The sequence below is a fragment of the Capricornis sumatraensis genome, chromosome 11 (genome assembly GCF_032405125.1).
Source record: "Capricornis sumatraensis isolate serow.1 chromosome 11, serow.2, whole genome shotgun sequence".
In the NCBI taxonomy this organism is placed as follows: Eukaryota; Metazoa; Chordata; class Mammalia; order Artiodactyla; family Bovidae; genus Capricornis; species Capricornis sumatraensis.
In genome coordinates, this window is record NC_091079.1 from 82,680,878 (window position 1) to 82,701,417 (window position 20,540).

The following is a 20,540-nucleotide window of genomic DNA, read 5'->3' on the forward strand; positions in this document are numbered from 1 at the left end:
AATAAATCAATTAGAAGATAGTGCTGAGAACTGTACCTAGAAGCTACAGCATAGAAAAGTTTTGGGTTTTTTTTAAGAAAAGCATAAATTGAGTTTCCAACACATATCTAATAGGAAGACATGATCGAAAAGCAGTAGTTGGAAGAGGTGAGTGAGAATTCCCCAGAATTCAAGAGGCCTTGGTCCTTAGATTATAAGTTATAAAAATTCAGAATTCCAACCAGGATATATAAATCCTCCTAAATAGATCCCAGCAAAACTGTTAACATTAAGGTTAAAGTGAAAAATTTTAAACCAAAGAATAAAAAGACTTATGCAACAATTAGACTAAAGCAGATGTCTTCTAGCAATAATAGAGCCAAGAAGCAGTAGAATGATAGCCTCAGAATGCTGAGGGAAAGTAACTGGCAGCTACAGCCTTGTAATCACATGGACTATTATTCAAGAATAAAGTAAAAATAAAGCCACTGTCAGAAGACTGAAAGACTGGACTGCTTACAGATCCTCCCTAAAAGAATTGAAGGGTGAACTTCAACCAGCAGAGTGAGGCATGGAACTTTTTTTAAAAAGAGTGGTCTGATTGATAAAATGTTGATAATTTAGTTAACCATTCTTTTAAAAAAAATTTTAAAGATAAAATCTATAGACAACAATCATGAAATGGAATGGTCTTGAGACCTTAGTCACTGACCACTCTTTCCCATGTTGGTCACAATGGCCTGGTAGGTCTTTGGGCAGTCTATAAAAATAGTTCCACGGGAAAGTGATACAGAGTTTTGCCAGCCTCTGTTCCTGTTTCTGAAAGATACCATAGACTCTTGAGTACACAGATGTTGAGCCAACTCACAGATCTGCTGTTTTACTAGGAGAGGCTGCATGGGGGCCAGGTCTCAGGCAGAAAGGGGATTGCTATGATTCATTGTCCATTCGGAATTACTGTTCCACTAAAGAAGCTACCAGGACTGCTGACTCCATCCTGCTTTATTAGTACTAGCATTTCCTACTTCTTGCCCCACATCTTAGGTTCCTAAGTGGCAGCACAAGGAAAGCTCCAGCTGAAAAATAAAACTTCTGCTTGAAATCCTACACTTATTTTTATCCTCCTAAGCTGGGTTTAAAAAAAAAAAAAAAAACAACTAGTGGGAAAAAAAAAAATCCGTATTTCTCTTTCCTGAACCTAGAGCCATTTTTAAGCATATAATTCACTACTTTCTTGGGGTATCAAAGATGCTTCCCCAAAATAGGTTACCCACAGTCCAAAGGAGAGACAGCAGGAAAAGAAGCAAAGGCTCCCTTTAAAGCCTTAGACACTCAACTCTCTTACTAAAACTCTGCACTTTCTTCCTACCAAAGATGTCACCCTTAACTGTTTCCAGTGGGAAGAAATACCTGTTACCCCGTGTGGTTTCTATATATATAGTTTCTATATAAGCATGCCACTTTTATTTTTTTAACATTTATCAATTTATTGGTCGTACTCTGCAGCATGTAGGATCTTAGTTCCCCCACCAGGGATCACACCCACGGCCCTTTCATTCCAAGTGTAGAATCTTAACCACTAGACTCCCAAGGAAGTCCAAACATGCCATTTTTAAAGATTTGGCTAAGTTAGCCCCTTCAGCCTGTTGTCAGTTATTTTCTTCATGGCGTATTATTTACCAGAGTCCCCAAAGGTTGGAACAGGTTGGGTAGGCTGTAGGTCTAATAATGATATGTGAGGAGTTCCTGAATTTTAAGGGTCTACCTGGGCCACAAGTGTAAACATTCTGGAGCTCTAAATGTGATTTAGACTGGAGTGGTTCACGTGGCCTCACTGTTACCGAAGCGCAAGTCTGTGTGCCCAACGCACAGTGAGGCCAGTCAGTACTAAAGCAAGAGTTTAGAACAGAGAAAGGTCTGTTACAGGCTCATACAAGGAGATGGGTGGCTCGTGCCCTAAGAACCCCAGAGTTACTGAAAGCTTTCAGCAAGCCCCTTTAAAAGCAAAAGGTGACGGATGGGTGTGGTGAGTTGTTGCACACTTCTCGGTGTCAGCTCCTTCGTTCTTAAGGTCTGGTAACAGGTAATGATGACCCTGTAAATCTCTACCAGATGAATGGTATTCTCTGTCCTGACCAGAAAGGGCAAGATCCCAAAGCACCGCTCTCAGCCTCCAAGGTCCCAGTCCTGGCTGAGAGGAGGCGGATCTCAGTTGGCAGCTCCTTCAGGGCCAGGTTCCCACACCCTTCCCAGCTGTCATCCCTGAGGGAGCCAGGCATCCAACCCAACTGGTCCTCAGTCTCCTCAGGTGGCCCAAAGGGCGAGACCAGGTCTCACAGGTCAGGCAGACAGCCACTGCTATTAGGTCACAGAGAGAGGGAGCAGGGAGAGGTTCACTGCTCCTTGAGGCCTGGGCCGTGGTTAGTGGGGGCCTTGGTGAGGGCTCTGGAGCCCTCAGGATGTGCTTCCCAGTCTGTTCCCTGGGCCCCCCAGCTCACCTGCTGGCCCAAGGCTGGGTGAGCCGGAGGGTCTCCAGGGGAAGGCCTGAATCTGCCTCTTACTCACTCTCCACCTGACGACCACCACACCAGTGACCCTTGGCTGAATTGCTTCCCTAATGGTCCCTCATTGACAGTTAGTTACTTGTGAGCCGGGTCCACTGTGGTGCTGACCAGTCCTCTCTGGGGTTGTGTAGACCAGGGAGTGTCCTGTTCCACCCTTTGTCACTAGAATGGGTGTTTTATATTAAGGATGCCACACACACTAGCTTCCATCTAGCACGTAATTCAGAGCATGAATGGCTGCAGGTTCTAGAATTGTGAAAACCTGTTACGTTGAAGATGAGGTACCTTGTATTTCTACCATAGATCATGAATAAGGCTAGACCCCTAGAGGTGAGGGTTGACATGAAAAGTTACAGGCTCTCTGGTTCTCAGTATCGTCTGTAAACCTGGGAGCTTGGGTTAGATAATCTGTTAGGCGATCGTAGATCACCCTTCAGCTGTAAAATTTTCATAGAAATACTCCTAAGAACACTCTTTTGCTTTCAGGTGATTTGAGGTGAAGTCTGGTTAAATTTTGTCCTATTTAGAAAATAAGGAATAATTTACAAAAAGCTGTAATTCCTATATTTTAAATAACACTGAAAAATTAATAAGTAAGAAGGTCATTTTTGTAACACTTTAATAATTCTGTGTATATGAAGTCTGATATCAAAGGTGGGCTTAATGAGGTTTAGATTTTTTAAAAGGCCTGGAATCATATTTATGCTGTATTTGCCTAGTAAGCTCTTCTCCCCTCTCCTACCCTGGCTGCTTTGCCTGGCTTATGGGATTTTAGTTCCTGCACCAGACCAGGGGCTGAACCCAGGCCCTTGGCAGTGAAAACGCCAATAGTGAACCACTGGACCGCCACGGAGTTCCCCTTCCTTCCTCCCTCCTCCCTTTCCTTCCTTTTCCTTCCTTCCCTTTCTTTTCTTTCTTCTTTGAGGTATAATTGACACACATTATATTAGGTAAGCTTTTCTTTTCTAAGGAAAATTGAAGTTCGGACCAATTCTGAACAATTTCAAAATTAGTAAGAATGACAATAAGTGACTGAAATGAGACAAAGGAAAACTTCAGAGGCCCTCGTTCTGGCTTTATACCAATACTAGATGCTCACATTGCTTTTGAAGTCCAGGTGGGCCACAAGGTGGCACCATCAGGTCACGTAATAAAATCCTGAGGTAGCTAGGAAAAAACGGTTTTTTAAAAAATCAAATAACTTTATTGCAAAAGTAATATAATATACTTCACATTGACCTCCCAGTACTAATTTGATGTCTTTGTTTTATTATTACAGATTAAAAATTGGAAATTTCAGTGAGAAGAAGTCCCTTGCTAAGAATTTTTAACACGGTGAACACAGTAAAAATTTTTAGAAAATACTAAAAGGCATCAGAATAAAATATCTAAGATGATATTCTCTTTGTGAAAAATTAATTTTTATCTATCTTAAGCCAATTTTTTTCTGAAATTTGAATTGTAACTAAAAAAGTGTTTTTTTGGCTGCACCAGGCATCATGTAAGCTCTCAGTTCTGGAACCAGGGATTAAACCCATTGCCCCTGCATTGGAAGCATAGAATCTTAACCGCTGAACTGCTAGGGAAGTCCCACTAAATTTTAATAATTTAAAAATAATGTTTAAGTAATATAAATATTTCAGGATATGTATTTTAGAAATTCTTGTTTGGTTTGTTGTGATTTCCTGATGGAGAAATAAAATTTTAGGCAAGTATTTTTGCACTATCCCAACAAGTAAGAAATGCTTGAGAATATTGAGTCCAGGAACATAGTCACTTCCTGTAAGTGGAAAACACTTCCAAATATTTTATTTTTATTTTTCTTACTCTTAAAAAAGTCTAATTTGTGTGAGATGATTGCAAAGAGTTTATCAGAATGATATGTGCTAGATTGATACTTCTTGTAGAGTAAGAAACATTTCCAGATGTTTATTGTTTTGCCACAGTTTAAAAAGTTTACTTTTAGTGAAATGTTTCTAAGAGTTAATTCAAAGTGTGTAGACTAGACTAATGTTTCCCTTTATACAACCTTCAATGAAAAGATTTGCTAAAAACTAATTCATTATATTAAAAAGAATCTTATGAAAACAAACTTAGGGACGTAGTTTTTTCACCTATAAAAATGAGAATAATGATATCAGTAGTACTCACCGTATAGGTTTTTTTCATGAGGACTCAGTTATTACTAGAAAAATACTTAAACAGTGCCTGGTGTATAATAAATAAATAAATGTTATACATGTTGCTAAGCAGTTGTTTGCAGAGTAATAGCAAACATACAAATCATTTTGCCCTTTCCATTATAAATAGTAATCATAACATAATAAAATTTTTTAAATTTAAATTTATTTATTTTAATTGGAGGCTAATTACTTTACAATATTGTATTGGTTCTGCCACACATCAACATGAATCCACCACGGGTGTACACGTGTTCCCCATCCTGAACCCCCCCTTCTCCCTCCCCTTACCATCCCTCCGGGTCATCCCAGTGCACCAGCCCCAAGCACCCTGTATCGAACCTGGACTGGCGATTCATTTCTTATATGATATTATACATGTTTCAGTGCCCTTCCCCCAAATCATCCCACCCTCTCTCTCTCCCACAGAGTCCAAAAGACTGTTCTATACATCTGTGTCTCTTTTGCTGTCTCACATACAGGGTTATCGTTACCATCTTTCTAAATTCCATATATATGCGTTAGTATACTGTACTGGTGTTTTTCTTTCTGGCTTACTTCACTCTGTATAGTAGGCTCCAGTTTCATCCACCTCATTAGAACTGATTCAGATGTATTCTTTTTTTTTTTTTTTTCCTTTTTTTTTTCTTATTAAATTTTAAAATCTTTAATTCTTACATGTGTTCCCAAACATGAAACCCCCTCCCACCTCCCTCCCCATAACATCTCTGTGGGTGATCCCCATGCACCAGCCCCAAGCATGCTGTATCCTGCGTCAGACATAGACTGGCGATTCAATTCTTACATGATAGTATACATTATAGAATGCCATTCTCCCAAATCATCCCGCCCTCTCCCTCTCTCTCTGAGTCCAAAAGTCCGTTATACACAGCTGTGTCTTTTTTCCTGTCTTGCATACAGGGTCGTCATTGCCATCTTTCTAAATTCCATATATATGTGTTAGTATACTGTATTGGTGTTTTTCTTTCTGGCTTACTTCACTCTGTATAATCGGCTCCAGTTTCATCCATCTCATCAGAACTGATTCAAATGAATTCTTTTTAACGGCTGAGTAATACTCCATTGTGTACATGTACCAAAGCTTTCTTATCCATTCATCTGCTGATGGACATCTAGGTTGCTTCCATGTCCTGGCTGTTCAGTTCTGTGATGAACATTGGGGTACATGTGTCTCTTTCAATTCTGGTTTCTAACATAATAAATATTTATAAACATAAATTCTTTGTTCCCTAAGAATATCACCTAAGTAATACCCAATTAGCCCACTTTTAATTAATATCAGTATATGAGCTTAAGCACAATGTACTGGCCTTTCTTAAAGTGGCATTCTCTAATTCACACATTTGAAATTAACCTTCCCTTTACTGCGATAAAATATTTTTAATAATGAAGTAATTGATAACTTGGTGTTGAAGAAATCACAAAATTAGAAAATTTTAGACAGTTAAATTCGACTCGGGAATACCATAAAATGCTCCACAAGTAAGACTGGAATTGGTTGCCATGCCCTCCTCCAGGGGATCTTCCCAACCCAGGGAAGTGATCAAACCCGAGTCTCCTGCATTGCAGGCAGACTGAAAAGCAGAGACATCACTTTGCCAACAAAGGTCTGCATAGTCAAAGCTATGGTTTTTCCAGTAGTCATGTACAGATGTGAGAGTTGGACCATAAAGAAGGCCACGCACTGAAGAATTGATGCTTTTGATTTGTGGTGCTGGAGAAGACTCTTGAGAGTCCCTTGGACTGCAAGAAGATTAAACCAGTCAATTCTAAAGGAAATCAACCTTGAATATTCATTGGAAGGACTGATGGTGAGCCTGAAGCTCCAATACTGTGGCCATCTGATGGGAAGAGCTGACTCATTGGAAAAGACCCTGATGCTAGGAAAGACTGAGGGCAGGAGAAGGGGGCAGCATAGGATGAGATGGTTAGGTAGCATCACTGACTCAATGGACATGAATTTGAGCAGACTCTGAGAGAGAGTAAAGGTCAGTGGGGCCTGGCAGGCTATAGCCCAAAGAATCGTACCCGACTTAGCGACTGAACAACAACAGCAAAAGGATCCTAAACCTAACTTACTTTAAGATGAACTATAAATAAGAATCTTGGAAGTTTTATAGTGAGCAAAGCAAGCATTGCATTAAGATTGCTATCACAGTAACACCATTCACCAGGAAGAAATGGAGCTGGTTCCACAGCCTTTCATTACAGTCAGGGTCATCTGTGTCACATGTTTAAATACATCACCTGAAAACTTACTGTGACAGTCAAAGTTTGTCCAGAAATGTTATTTAAAAAGCCTCTTAGACTATCTTCATTTTGACTGATTTACAGTGTCAGTGAGTTTGAACCTGGGTAATTGGAAGACTATAGGGCGGATTCTTTTTTAATATGCTAGGAAATTCAATAATAAAATTATGGTACATACAAACAATAGAATATCACCATTAAAAATAATTTAGAAGACTGGTAACATGGAAGCATGTTCATAATATAATAAATTAAAAAGTTTAAGGTTAGTATGTATAGTATGAATTAAACATTCATTCATATAGAGAAAAAAGCTGTGAGACTGTAACATCAAAATATTAATGGTAGTTACTTCTAGTTGTTAGGATTATGATAACTTACTTTCTTCTCTTTGTTCATGTTTATTTTCTTAAGAATTTTACAATGAACTATAGAACTAGTCATAAGAAAAATGTTACTTCAAAATCCTGTTATAGTGAACTTCACTGAGTGTACATTCAGCACAGAATTATTGGATCCCCCCATGTCTAGGTTTTAAGAAACAGTGTGCCAGGCACTGTGTAATCTGCCAGGATACACAGACAGGTCAGACCCGTTTTTTGTCTTCTTAGAGGCATGGTCTGTCAGGAATTTTAAAAACAATTGTAAACAAGCAACAAAGCTTTGTATAAACCATTTTCTCCTGATTATCTTGATAGATATAGAAGCAGCATGGCATTTTGGAAATCTTATAGACTAAATTTGAAATCCACTCTGACACTTAATAATAAACTTAGACACATTAAATTTTCTAAGTCTTGGAAATTATCAAGACCACTCTATTAGAGAAATACGGAGCTTCCAGGGAGGTCTCAGTGGTAAAGGATCCCCGTGCAATGCAGGAGATGCAGGTTTAATCCCTGAGTCAGGAAGAGCCCCTGGAGAAGGAAATGGCAACCCACTCCAATATTCTTGCCTGGGAAATCCCACAGACAGAGGAGCCTGCTGGGCTATAGTTCATTGGGTTGCAAAAGAGTTGGACATGACTTAGCAACAACAACATTAGAGAAATATAGCTCCTAAAGATAAATAGATGGATAAATATATTATCGTGTTTTGGGAAAGGGTTTAAAGACTGTTAAAATTTTTACTTGCTCACAGCTAAATTTCTTTTACATAGGGCTTTTTATCCCCTTGTCTAATATCTGTGGATCTGTGCAATGCTTAGGTTTTAAGAAAGGTAATTTTAAAGTGCAAGCAGTTAGGATTTAATAAATTCATTGGACATTCTTGTTTTATGGTTCTTTGAGATCATTTTATGTTTTAAAAACAACTGTATCCTTCTAATAGGGTAAGAATAACCAGGTGAGGCATAGTGAATCCAGATTTGGGGTTTCCATTTACTGAATGTCATTCTCAGTTTTAGTACTTTCCCTTGACATTAGAAAATGCAGGCAGTAAGATCTGATAGCATATCTCTTCAGGTATGCCATTTTTCCTTGAATCTTGTTGAGTGTTTGGTACTTGGATCTCTGATCAAAGTTGCTTGTGTAGGCATAAGGCTGTCAGTCCATTTGAACCAAGAATGTAGCATTTGGTCTTGCCTTTCCCAGTGATTTTTCAAAATGAAAAATAAATCAATACATTCTGTATGGTTACTGATGTTGGATATAGAAGACCAATTTAAAGTTATGGTATAGTAAGTATATGTTAAAATAGAACATGTTTTCTTCACTGTTTCTTAACCATCAAGAATACTTAAAGCTGTTGAGATTGACCTAAAATTAATGTAAAATAAAACTATAAAATAAAAGAAAAAGAGTGTTAACTAGAACTTTATTATCAAGTTGGCAACTCACAAGTTTTCACCGAAACCTCCTTACTGTTTGTTATGTGGGTTTATACAAGCATTGTTTGGCTTTAGGAGCTCTTGTTACTGAGATCTGGGTGACTGCCCTGTCCCAGAGAATGAGTGACTCCATCCTCATGAAGTTTCCTGTGCAGTATAACAGAGCGTGGAGTTGGAAGTTTTAAAGCTAGGCTATACCAGCCCTCTAAGACCTGACCCCCAAAGACCTACTTCTAACAATCCCAGGGAGTTGGCCTCTGAACCAGTCGTTGAACAACCTTAGGAATCAAAACTAGGCCATGGTGAACAACCTGAGGACTTTCTGGGGCTTGACTGGAGGAACCAGTTCTCTTTTACTTTCTTCGAGGTCTTTATTCCCCACTAGAGGTCACCCAGTTGTTAGAAACTGCTGTGTTAACAGGGGATCAGTGCTCTGTGCAAGCTAGAGTACAGTTGAGGACTGGTCTCAGAGCTGTGCCCAGCCTCAGGAGGGTGGTAACTTACATTTTGGGTACTTGAGTCATATAGCTATTATGTAGCTGAAGTGGGGCTCAAACCTAGGTGTTCCAGTTCCAGATACATTCTGGGTGGAGGAGCCAAGCCCTCTGAGCATCTGACTGTAGAGAAACTGCCTCTAGAGTCCTGTACACTCCTGAAAGCAGCCCCTGGCAGGAGAGTCTGACTGCATCGCGTCCCTCTCCCTCCTGCGTTCCCCACCTCTAAGGCCGCCTCCAGTATGCCCACATCCTTTCACAAGGTGACAGACTCAGCCTTCTGTGAGTCTCGAAAGATATCACACATTAATGCCTTTAACTTCGCTTGTGAAATGGTTCTTATGACACATTCCCTTGGTAAATACCAGGGCTTCCACCTGAGCCCTTCCACATGGTGAGTTCTACAAATTCTCCCATAAATAACCTCTTACTCTTCTAGCACCCAGAGAAATGACTTCAAAGAAGACCTTTCTTTCTTCCTTTTTTTTTTTCCCTTACATGGGGAAAATGAATACCTTCAGAGTCAACAATATTTTCATCAAAATCTTTAGGCTTCCATATGACTCAGAAATTGCACTCCTAGCCATTTATCCCAGAAAAATGAAGATTTATATTCCCATAAAAAACATGTACCTGAATGTTTCAGAAGCTTTAGCATAACACCCCAAACTAGAGATAATCAGATGTCCTTCAGTAAGTAGACAGTTAAACTGTGGTACATCCATACCATGGAATACTACTCAGCAGTTAAAAAAAAAAGGAAGAAAGAAACTTTGATACAGACAACAACCCAGGTATATCTCCAGAGAATTATGTTGAGTGGAAAAAAACCAATCCTCAAAGTTGCATTCTGTATGGCTCCATTTATGTAACATTCTTAAAATGACAGAATTTAAGGGAAGGTGGGGGCAGGAGGGGAATAGGTGTGGCTGTAGGTGGGCAAAGACCCTGGTGGGGATGGAGAGGTTCTGTGCCCGTGTCCTGACTTTATCAGTATCAGTTAATATCCTGACTGACGTGCTACAATTTTACTCTCTGTTATCATGAGGGAAACTGACTGGACGCCACACAGGATCTCTCTGTATTATTTCTTACAGCTGAAGCCAAATGTACAATTATCTCAAAAAATTTAACTGAAAAAAATCTTTAGTCCTCTTCACCCTTCAGACGACAGTTAATATATATCCTGATTTTTATTCATTTCTATTATTTTGGGTGGAAGCTATTAATAGCTTTCTAGTGATTTATTTAGGGTCTTTGACATTTTCTTGGCAGGTTTCTAGTAAGTCTAATGCATTTATAAAATATTTAGTTTGCAATTGTAAATTTGTAATTTGATCATTTATTTTCTTATGGGGCCTTGTCATATCAAAAGAAACTGGCAGAAAATAGTCTTGTGAATTTAAGGAAACATTTGGATTACTTTGAGGGTGCATAACTATATAATCTGTAATTCTGTCTCCAATCACAAAGCAGCAATTGTCCTTTTCATAATATTGGGTTGACCAAAAAGTTCATTCAGGTTTTCTCTTTAAGACTGTACGGAAAAACCTGAGTGAACTTTTTGGCTAACCCAGTATAAATGTTACAAACTTCAAAATAACCCCTGTACCATTTTAATATTGAAAAGGGCAGATTTTATATTAATATATTAGAGGCTTTAGTCATGAACACTCAGCTCCAGTGGGCAGGACATGAGAGGAAAATAGTAAGCTTTGGGTAAACACAGATTATTTGTTATGGAAATCAGTTGAGTGATTTGATGAATCGGTGATAAATGAAGTTTGTCTAAACTGCTATTACAGACTGACAGAAAACTAGGGAACAGTCGAGAAGGGTGGATGTTTTGAGTATTACTGTGTCGTCATGGTATTTGCTGAACTATTACGGGACTGGTCCTCTCATGCAGTTTGTCAGCCCTTGTCTTCACTTCCAGCCTCGCACTGATAGCCTTTATGATACAACCTAACTTACATTGGTAAATGGAGCTTCATAAAATGCCGCTAATTACTTTCGTGTATAAGTTTACTTAAGGGGACTTGGTAACAGCATGAGTGACTAGTAAAAGTCATGAATTTCAGCTGGAGCTATAAATTTGGAATTTAGACTTTACTTTCCAACTTTACCACTTTGCATGGTTTCTAGAACATTTTTGGCACACAAAAATGTTTACCTAGCAAATTACTAAGGATTTTTTGTGGTCCATACTTCCTGTCCATGACCTCCCTCCCTTCCATGTTCCTTCAAGAGGAGAGAGTGGTCAAAAATAAGTCTCTGGAAATGTCTCTCAGTGCCCTGAGGGGAAACCTGAGAGGCTCCCAGTGAAAGCGCAGAGATGGGGCACCACCAAGGTGCAAGAGGGGTGAGGTCAGGTAGGTGGAAAACACTGCAGTTAGGTCTGAGCCAGTTTTCTTTCACACTGAAGAGAAAAGATGGGGGAACAATCTCAGAAATTTAAGTATACCAGCATTCAAATTAGAAATTTTTTTTTTCTCAAATGTGCCTAGTTCAGTTCAGTTCAGTTCAGTCTCTCAGTCGTATCTGACTCTTTGTGACCCCATGAATCACAGCATGCCAGGCTCTCCTGTCCATCACCAACTCCCAGAGTCTACCCAAACCCATGTCCATCAAGTCAGTGATGCCATCCAGCCATCTCATCCTCTGTCGTCCCCTTCTCCTTCTGCCCCCAATCCTTCCTAGCATTAGGGTCTTTTCCAATGAGTCAACTCTTTGCATGAAGTGGCCAAAGTATTGGAGTTTCAGCTTCAACATCAGTCCTTCCAATGAACGCCCAGGACTGATCTCCTTTAGGATGGACTGGTTGGATCTCCTTGCAGTTCAAGGGACTCTCAAGAGTCTTCTCCAACACCACAGTTCAAAAGCATCAATTCTACGGTGCTCAGCTTTCTTCACCGTCCAACTCTCACATCCATACATGACCACTGGCAAAACCGTAGCCTTCACTAGACGGACCTTTGTTGGCAAAGTAATGTCTCTGCTTTTTAATATGCTGTTTAGGTTGGTCTTAACTTTCCTTCCAAGGAGCAAGCGTCTTTTAATTTCATGGCTGCAATCACTATCTGCAGTGATTTTGGAGCCCCCCCAAATTAAGTCTGACAATGTATCCACTGTTTCCCCATCTATTTCCCATGAAGTGATGGGACCAGATGCCATGATCTTCATTTTCTGAATGTTGAGCTTTAAGCCAACCTTTTCACTCTCCTCTTTCACTTTCATCAAGAGACTTTTTAGTTCCTTTTCACTTTCTGCCATCAGGGTGGTGTCATCTGCATATCTGAGGTTATTGATATTTCTCCCGGCAATCTTGATTCCAGCTTGTGTTTCCTCCAGCCCAGTGTTTCTCATGATGTACTCTGCATATAAATTAAATAAGCAGAGTGACAATATACAGCCTTGACGTACTCCTTTTCCTATTTGGAACCAGTCTGTTGTTCCGTGTCCAGTTCTAACTGTTGCTTCCTGACCTGCTTATAGGTTTCTCAAGGGGCAGGTCAGATGGTCTGGTATTCCCATCTCTTTCAGAATTTTTCACAGTTTATTGTGATCTACACAGTCAAAGGCTTTGGCATAGTCAATAAAGCAGAAATAGATGTTTTTCTGGAACTCTCTTGCTTTTTCCATGATCCAGCAGATGTTGGCAATTTGATCTCTGGTTCCTCTGCCTTTTCTAAAACCAGCTTGAACATCAGGAAGTTCACGGTTCACATATTGCTGAAGCCTGGCTTGGAGAATTTTAAGCATTACTTTACTAGCATGTGAGATGAGTGCACTTTTGCGGTAGTTTGGGCATTCTTTGGCATTGCCTTTCTTTGGGATTGGAATGAAAACTGACCTTTTCCAGTCTGGCCACTGCTGAGTTTTCCAAACTTGCTGGCTTATTGAGTGCAGCACTTTCACAGCATCATCTTTCAGGATTTGAAATAGCTCCACTGGAATTCCATCACCTCCACTAGCTTTGTTCATAGTGATGCTTTCTAAGGCCCACTTGACTTCACATTCCAGGATGTCTAACTGTAGATGAGTGGTCACACCATCGTGATTATCCAGGTCATGAAGATCTCTTTTGTACAGTTCTTCTGTGTATTCTTGCCATCTCTTCTTAATATCTTCTGCTTCTGTTAGGTCCATACCATTTCTGTCCTTTATCGAGCCCATCTTTGCATGAAATGTTCCCTTGGTATCTCTAATTTTTTTGAAGAGATCTCTAAGTTTTCCCATTCTGTTGTTTTGCTCTTATTTCTTTGCACTGATTGCTCAGAAAGGCTTTTTTTTAATCTCTCCTTGCTATTCTTTGGAACTCTGCATTCAGATGCTTATATCTTTCATTTTCTCCTTTGCTTTTCACTTCTCTTCTTTTCACAGCCATTTATAAGGCCTCCTCAGACAGCCATTTTGCTTTTTTGCATTTCTTTTCCATGGGGATGGTCTTAATCCCTGTCTCCTGTACAGTGTCACAAAATTCCGTCCATAGTTCATCAGGCACTCTATCAGATCTAGTCCCTTAAATCTATTTCTCACTTCCACTGTATAATCATATGGGATTTGATTTAGGTCATACCTGAATGGTCTAGTGGTTTTCCCTACTTTCTTCAATTTAAGTCTGAATTTGGCAATAAGGAGTTCATGATCTGAGCCACAGTCAGCTCCTGGTCTTGTTTTTGCTGACTGTATAGAGTTTCTCCATCTTTGGCTGCAAACAATATAATCAATCTGATTTCAGTGTTGAGCATCTGGTGATGTCCATGTGTAGAGTCTTGTGTTGTTGGAAGAGGGTGTTTGCTATGACCAGTGCATTCTCTTGGCAGAATTTTATTAGCCTTTGCCCTGCTTCATTCTGCATTCCAAGGCCAAATCTGCCTGTTACTCCAGGTGTTTCCTGACTACCTACTTTTGCATTGCAGTACCCTATAATGAAAAAGACATCTTTTTTGGGTGTTAGTTCTAAAAGGTCTTATAGGTCTTCATAGGACCGTTCAGTTTCAGCTTCTTCTGCGTTACTGGTTGAGGCATAGGCTTGAATTACCGTGATATTGAATGGTTTGCCTTGGAAACGAACAGAGATCAACCTGTCGTTTTTGAGATTGCATCGAAGTACTGCATTTCGAATTCTTGTTGACCATGATGGCTACTCCATTTCTTCTAAGGGATTCCTGCCCACAGTAGTAGATATAATGGTCATCTGAGTTAAATTCACCCATTGCAGTCCATCTTAGTTCGCTGATTCCTAGAATGTCAACATTCACTCTTGCCATCTCCTGTTTGACCACTTCCAATTTGCCTTGATTCATGGACCTGACATTCCAGGTTCCTATGCAACATTGCTCTTTACAGCATCGGACCTTGCTCTTATCACCAGTCACATCCACAACTGGGTATTGTTTTTGCTTTGGCTCTGTCCCTTCATTCTTTCTGGAGTTATTTCTCCACTGATCTCCAGTAGCATATTGGGCACCTACCAACCTGGGGAGTTCATCTTTCAGTGTCCTATCTTTTTCCCTTTTCATACTGTTCATGGGGTTCTCAAGGCAAGAATACTAACGTGGTTTGCCATTCCCTTCTTCAATGGACCACATTCTGTCAGACCTCTCCACCATGATCCGTCGTCCAGCCTGGGTGGCCCCACACGGCATGGCTTAGTTTCATCGAGTTAGACAAGGCTGTGGTCGGTGTGATCAGATTGGCTAGTGATTATGGTTTCAGTGTGTCTGCCTTCTGATGCCCTCTCGCAACACCTACCGTCTTACTTGGGTTTCTCTTACCTTGGACGTGGGGTATGTCTTCACGGCTGCTCCAGCAAAGCGCAGCCACTGCTCCTTACCTTGGACGAGGGGTACCTCCTCACAGCTGCCCCTCCTGACCTTGAACGTGGAGTGGCTCCTCTCGGCTCTCCTTCACCTGCGCAGCCATACCTATTTGGTTTAACATAAATATTGGATTGTTTTTACTACCCCCCACCCCCCCACTGCAAATAGCATTTTATTTCTGAAATTGCTTTGGTGGGCTAACCTGAGATGCAGCCACCATTTCTAATGTGAAAAATATGCATTTCAAATTCTAGTAAGTTAGAGCGAATTTTCACAGTCCAGTGAATTTTCTTCACTGCTGGTGGCACATTATCTGACTCTTTAGTCTTTCTGAGTATGTTTGTGGGCTCCTTTTGCCACTTTATTACTCCTCAGTGGCTTTACCAACTTCATAAGTTGATGCTTTACCCATAGATTGTCTAGGAAGTATTTACAGGTCCCCTACATTGTCTAGGTTTAGTAGGACAGCAGGTCCTTTGTTATAACTGAATATTCTCTTTACTGTATAGATCCTTGCTGGCACATTTCTGAATATTCTGGTGAACCTTGTTAAGAATTCAGAGAAACTGTCACGTGACAAAGAAAGATCCAATCTTAAGGCTTACGTGAGTATTTTCTACTGTGGACTTCTTCACAATATGCGAAACCTTGAATTTGGGCATATTCAGTTCTGTGATCAAGATGAAAAATGTGACCTATTGTTAGATTTTCCTGCTGCTGCTGCGTCGCTTCAGTCATGTCCGACTCTGTGCATCCTCGTAGACAGCAGCCCACCAGGCTCCCCCGTCCCTGGGATTCTCCAGGCAAGAACACTGGAGTGGGTTGCCATTTCCTTCTCCAATGTATGAAAGTGAAAAGTGAAAGGGAAGTCGCTCAGTCGTGTCTGACTCTGAGTGACCCCATGGACTGCAGCCCACCAGGCTCCTCCATCCATGGGATTCTCCACGCAAAAGAGTACTGGAGTGGGGTGCCATTGCCTTTTCCAGTCGTTAGACTTCAGGCTTATTCAGTTTGGAGGTTAGTAGTTTCTTAAGGACACAGAGAAACTCACAAAATATACCATGCTTATTCTCACTCAAAAAATAGACAAGAAAGTCTTGCCATTTTTACTGAGCCAATATTCAAAAGAATCCCAGTCTGAAAACCACAAGAATTCTTGCTGTGTTTTGGTTCAAAAACACCAAGTAGATTGTTTTTCATTATCTGTTCTTAGAGAATTTAACCAAAGCACAATACCTCTTGAAAAATCCTTGATACATGGTATTTTAACTTTTAAGACTTTTGTGATACCTCTGTCTTTTTTGTATGATCCAGTTAATGAATACTATAGGGGAAAATAGAGAGATTACCCTTGAAAGAGAATTTTTTACTGTTTTTTGAGTAACATCTTCCCAATAGGTTAGTTTCTTTTAAAAGTATTATATAGTATCATAATCTGAAGTTTATCTTATCTTGATTTCTGTAATTCTTAATCATAAGCAGATTTCCCCCTTATTTAGAATTACCCTTAACAGTTCCTTCTCACCCTACATATCTGTGTTAATTCTATCTAGGATATCCCTCCAGTATGCCCCCTTCTCTCTGCCACTGTATTAGATCAGGTTATCCTCATTTCTTGCCTGGATTTCTACAGTGACTTATTGATTGATCTCCCTGTCTCCAGACTTGAGCCCCTCCAATCCAACCTGTTTATATTGCCAACAAAATCATCTTTTTGAAAGAATGATATACTAAGACTATGCCATTTCCTTGACTTAGAATGCTTCAATGACTCCTACTAAAATCAAGTATAGTAAATCTTACCATGGACTTATTAGGAAGATTAAATAAAATTCATTAAAAGCCCTTAATGCAGTGCCTGGCTCAGAACAGGCCCTCAGTCTATGTTACCATTTCCCCTTTGCCCCCATGGCAGCAGCAGAGCTTAACATGGCCCAGGACCAGAGGGGCAGTGGCTCTGTGGGAAACCAGGCTAAAAGGAGTACCGGCCAAGAATCTCACCAGACTCCAGAGCCAGGCTTTCCTGAATCCCTGTGAGGTTAGGCACAATAGCATCCAATTCCATCTGTGTTCCAGAAAGACTTTGCCTGGTAAATTACAAGCCAGCTCATCTGTGACTAAGCTTTTGAAACCTTAGGAGCCATCTTTACAAACACGTCAATCTCTGCCTTTGTTTTCTTCTTTTGGTTTGTTTTCTCTTTAACTCCTTAGTAAAGTTTCTTTTGTCAGGCTCTAACTTTTTCTTAAATGAATCAAGGAAGAGATGGTTGCAGGTGGGGTAGAGATGCACACGCATGCATGTACACTGAGAGACCCGAGAGATTGCTGGGGGCAGGGAGTGTCAGTGAAAGAGGTGTGGACAAACCCGTTGGTGAGGTGAGTCTTCTCGGATGGATGCAATATTAGCATGGACACAGCTATTCCCATGGAGACCTCATCTTTCCATCTTTAGACAGTGGGCGTTTGGCAAAATCAGGTAGCTAGATAACCATAGAATAACCAAAGCAGAATAGGATCAGTACTGTAAAAAAGATGGACATTCTTAATTTCATGATAGGTCTCATTTTTAAATTTAGTTTGCTGCTTTCCTTAGCTTTTCTCTTTCTATTAAAGTTTGACCTCTGTGCTCTAAACAGCATTTGAAAGTGAAACTGACAGTCGCTCCGTCGTGTCCAACTCTTTGCAACCCCCTGGACTGTAGCCCGCCAGGCTCCTCTGTCCTTGGGACTTCCCAGGCAAGATACTGGAGTGGGGAGCCCTGCTTTCCACCAGGGGACCTTCCCGACTCAGGGATCGAACCCACATCTGCATCTCCTGCAGTGGCGGGCAGACTTTACCCACTGAGCCATCAGGGAAGCCCCAAACAGCATCGAGCAGGTCCTTACGGAGTGTGAATTAAGTGAATTGTCTTTTTTCATGCTGATTTAGTTAACTTTTGAGCACATGATTCTGTTTTACCGTATAGAATATCTCAAGTACAGTAAGAAGCAAATATATGAAAGAGAACTGCTGTGTGTGCATGTGAGTGTGCGTGTAAGGAACTTACTGTCTGTGTCTTCTGACAATGTAATAAAGCTAAACCTAAGCACTTATGTCTTGTTTTACTTTAAAAATATCTCAGTCTTTTTATATGATGAAAACTGAAATCGGGCTTTATGATAATTTAATTGCAATTTTGATCCAGCAGACATGGGAAAACTTAGACATTTTAATGGAAAATAAGATATAATTGATAACTCTGATGTTTCTCTTTGGTGAAGTCATTTATTAGAGGCAGGAGACCAAGAAGAATAAGAAATAGTACTTTTCTAAATGACTTCACTCTCTTGATTTAGTTTGGCTTCTCTGAATCTCAACTCACCTCATGTTTCTTTACAGGCATATTCCATCCACCACATCCGAACAATGTCCTACGTTTTTGTAAATGATTCTTCTCAGACTAATGTACCCTTGCTACAGGCCTGTATTGATGGGGACTTTAACTACTCCAAGAGGCTTCTGGAAAGTGGCTTTGACCCAAATATCCGTGACAGCAGGGGCAGAACAGGCCTTCACCTTGCAGCAGCCCGAGGGAATGTAGACATCTGCCAGTTGTTACATAAATTTGGTGCTGATCTCCTGGCCACTGATTATCAGGGAAACACGGCTCTTCATCTCTGTGGCCATGTGGATACTATTCAATTCTTGGTTTCCAATGGACTCAAAATTGATATTTGGTAAGTTTTGTGGTTTTTGAAGTCTCGTCACTTCCTCCCATTAGCCTCTCAACCAGTGGTCTAATCTTGAAATCTATCGATTTTGTTTCCTCATTGATCAAGTGTAGTGACAAGCTCAGAAAGGTATTGAGGACAATGAGTGAGGGAACAAGAGCCTGACTTCTAGATTTGTGCTGAAGCTATGTAAAGTTTTCTATGAAAATAGTGGCTAAGTTCTGCTACTAATTAATTATGTATTATAAGACAAGGGAAAAAGAAGAACTAACATTTGTTGAAAATCTATTATGACCTGGGCACTGCGTTTACTGTGTTAGCTCATTTAACCTTCAGAATGAATAGCTCTTAAGTATTCGTTTTATAGATGAAATAGTTGAGACAAGAATTCTGGGTTAAATGACTTACCACAGTTGGAATTTAAAACTAGTTCCACCTGGTTCCAAAGCTTGTTTGCCTTCTATCATGTAATATACCATGCTAGCTTCATTCTCTCTCTGGACTCAGAGTCCTTCTTATACTGAACAATTTGAAGAAGTAGTGTTTTTTGTTTTGTTTTTGTGATACCTTGTCTCTTGAGTAGGAATAAAATCAGGTCACTTAAAAAGAAACCTTGACCTTTAAAGCTACATTTTTTATACCTAATTTATTGGTGCTATAATGTCCCTAAATCTGAATAAGACAGTAAATGATACTGCTACTATAGGACAAAATGTGGTAGGAATTAACTATAGGATTCAGTGTTAGTTGGGCTTTCTCCTGTTGTTAAATGGTTAGGTGAACCAAAGCAGATTATTTGATTGCTTTTGAGCTTGGGTTTTTTTTTTTTCTTTTAGTTCTTAGACATTTTAAAAAATAGACACTCTTCTCATGAAATATATAAATGTCAGATAAGAATGAATCTAGAATCTAGACTTTTCCAATTAGTTTCTAGGACGATGCCCTTTTTTCTTTATTCTCATTTATCTACTCTTAACTATGTATATATTTTTCCTTTTTCCTAAAAGAAAAAAAAAGGTTAACTCAAAATTCAGGCTCCATCTCAACCACTGGTTCTGCTCTGGTTTTAAATTTTGAGTTAATGGGGCCCATGCCTTCCTCACTGAGATTTCCACAAATGGCTACTAACAGTGTAGTGTAACAGCTGTTTTTATTTTTATGAACTTTTCAGCAACCATCAAGGTGCTACACCCCTAGTTCTGGCAAAGCGCAGGGGAGTGAATAAAGATGTCATCCGATTGCTGGAATCGTTGGAAGAACAGGAGGTAAAAGGATTTAACAGAGGAACTCACTCAAAACTAGAGACCATGCAGACAGCTGAGAGTGAAAGGTACTTAAGATTTCATTTTTTTAAGAGGCAAGTCACTTCAAGTGAATCTTTTTTTGTGGTTTGTTTCTTTTGTCTTTTTTAATGTATTTGTTTTTAATTGGAGGATAATTGCTTTACAGTATTGTGCTGGTTTCTGCCATACATCCGCATGGATCAGCCATAGGCATCCGCATGTCCCCTCCCTCTTGAGCCTCCCCCGCACCACCGCCCCGCCATCCCACCCCCCAGGGTGTCACAGAGCACCGGTGTGAGCTCCCTGCGGCAGGTCTCAAGTCCCCGCCGGCCCTCTGCTTTCTGTGTGATGACACATACATTTCAGTGCTCCTCTCTCAGTCCGTCCCGCCCCTCCTTCCCCCTCT

The 20,540-nt window shown here is 40.2% G+C and overlaps 1 protein-coding gene across 2 annotated transcripts in view; it reads left to right on the top strand.

Annotated features, from left to right (window-relative positions):
* ANKRD46 (ankyrin repeat domain 46) overlaps positions 1 to 20,540 on the top strand; it is a 40,902-nt gene that overhangs the window by 12,203 nt on the left and 8,159 nt on the right. Inside the window, exons 2-4 of one of the 2 annotated variants that reach the window (XM_068983679.1) lie at positions 15,651 to 15,746; positions 18,520 to 18,857; positions 20,023 to 20,181. In XM_068983679.1, the coding sequence (XP_068839780.1) occupies positions 18,547 to 18,857; positions 20,023 to 20,181 (470 nt within the window). In that variant the 5' untranslated portion in view covers positions 15,651 to 15,746; positions 18,520 to 18,546. The remainder of the gene's footprint in view (positions 1 to 15,650; positions 15,747 to 18,519; positions 18,858 to 20,022; positions 20,182 to 20,540) is intronic. The other variant, XM_068983680.1, reaches the window with a different exon arrangement.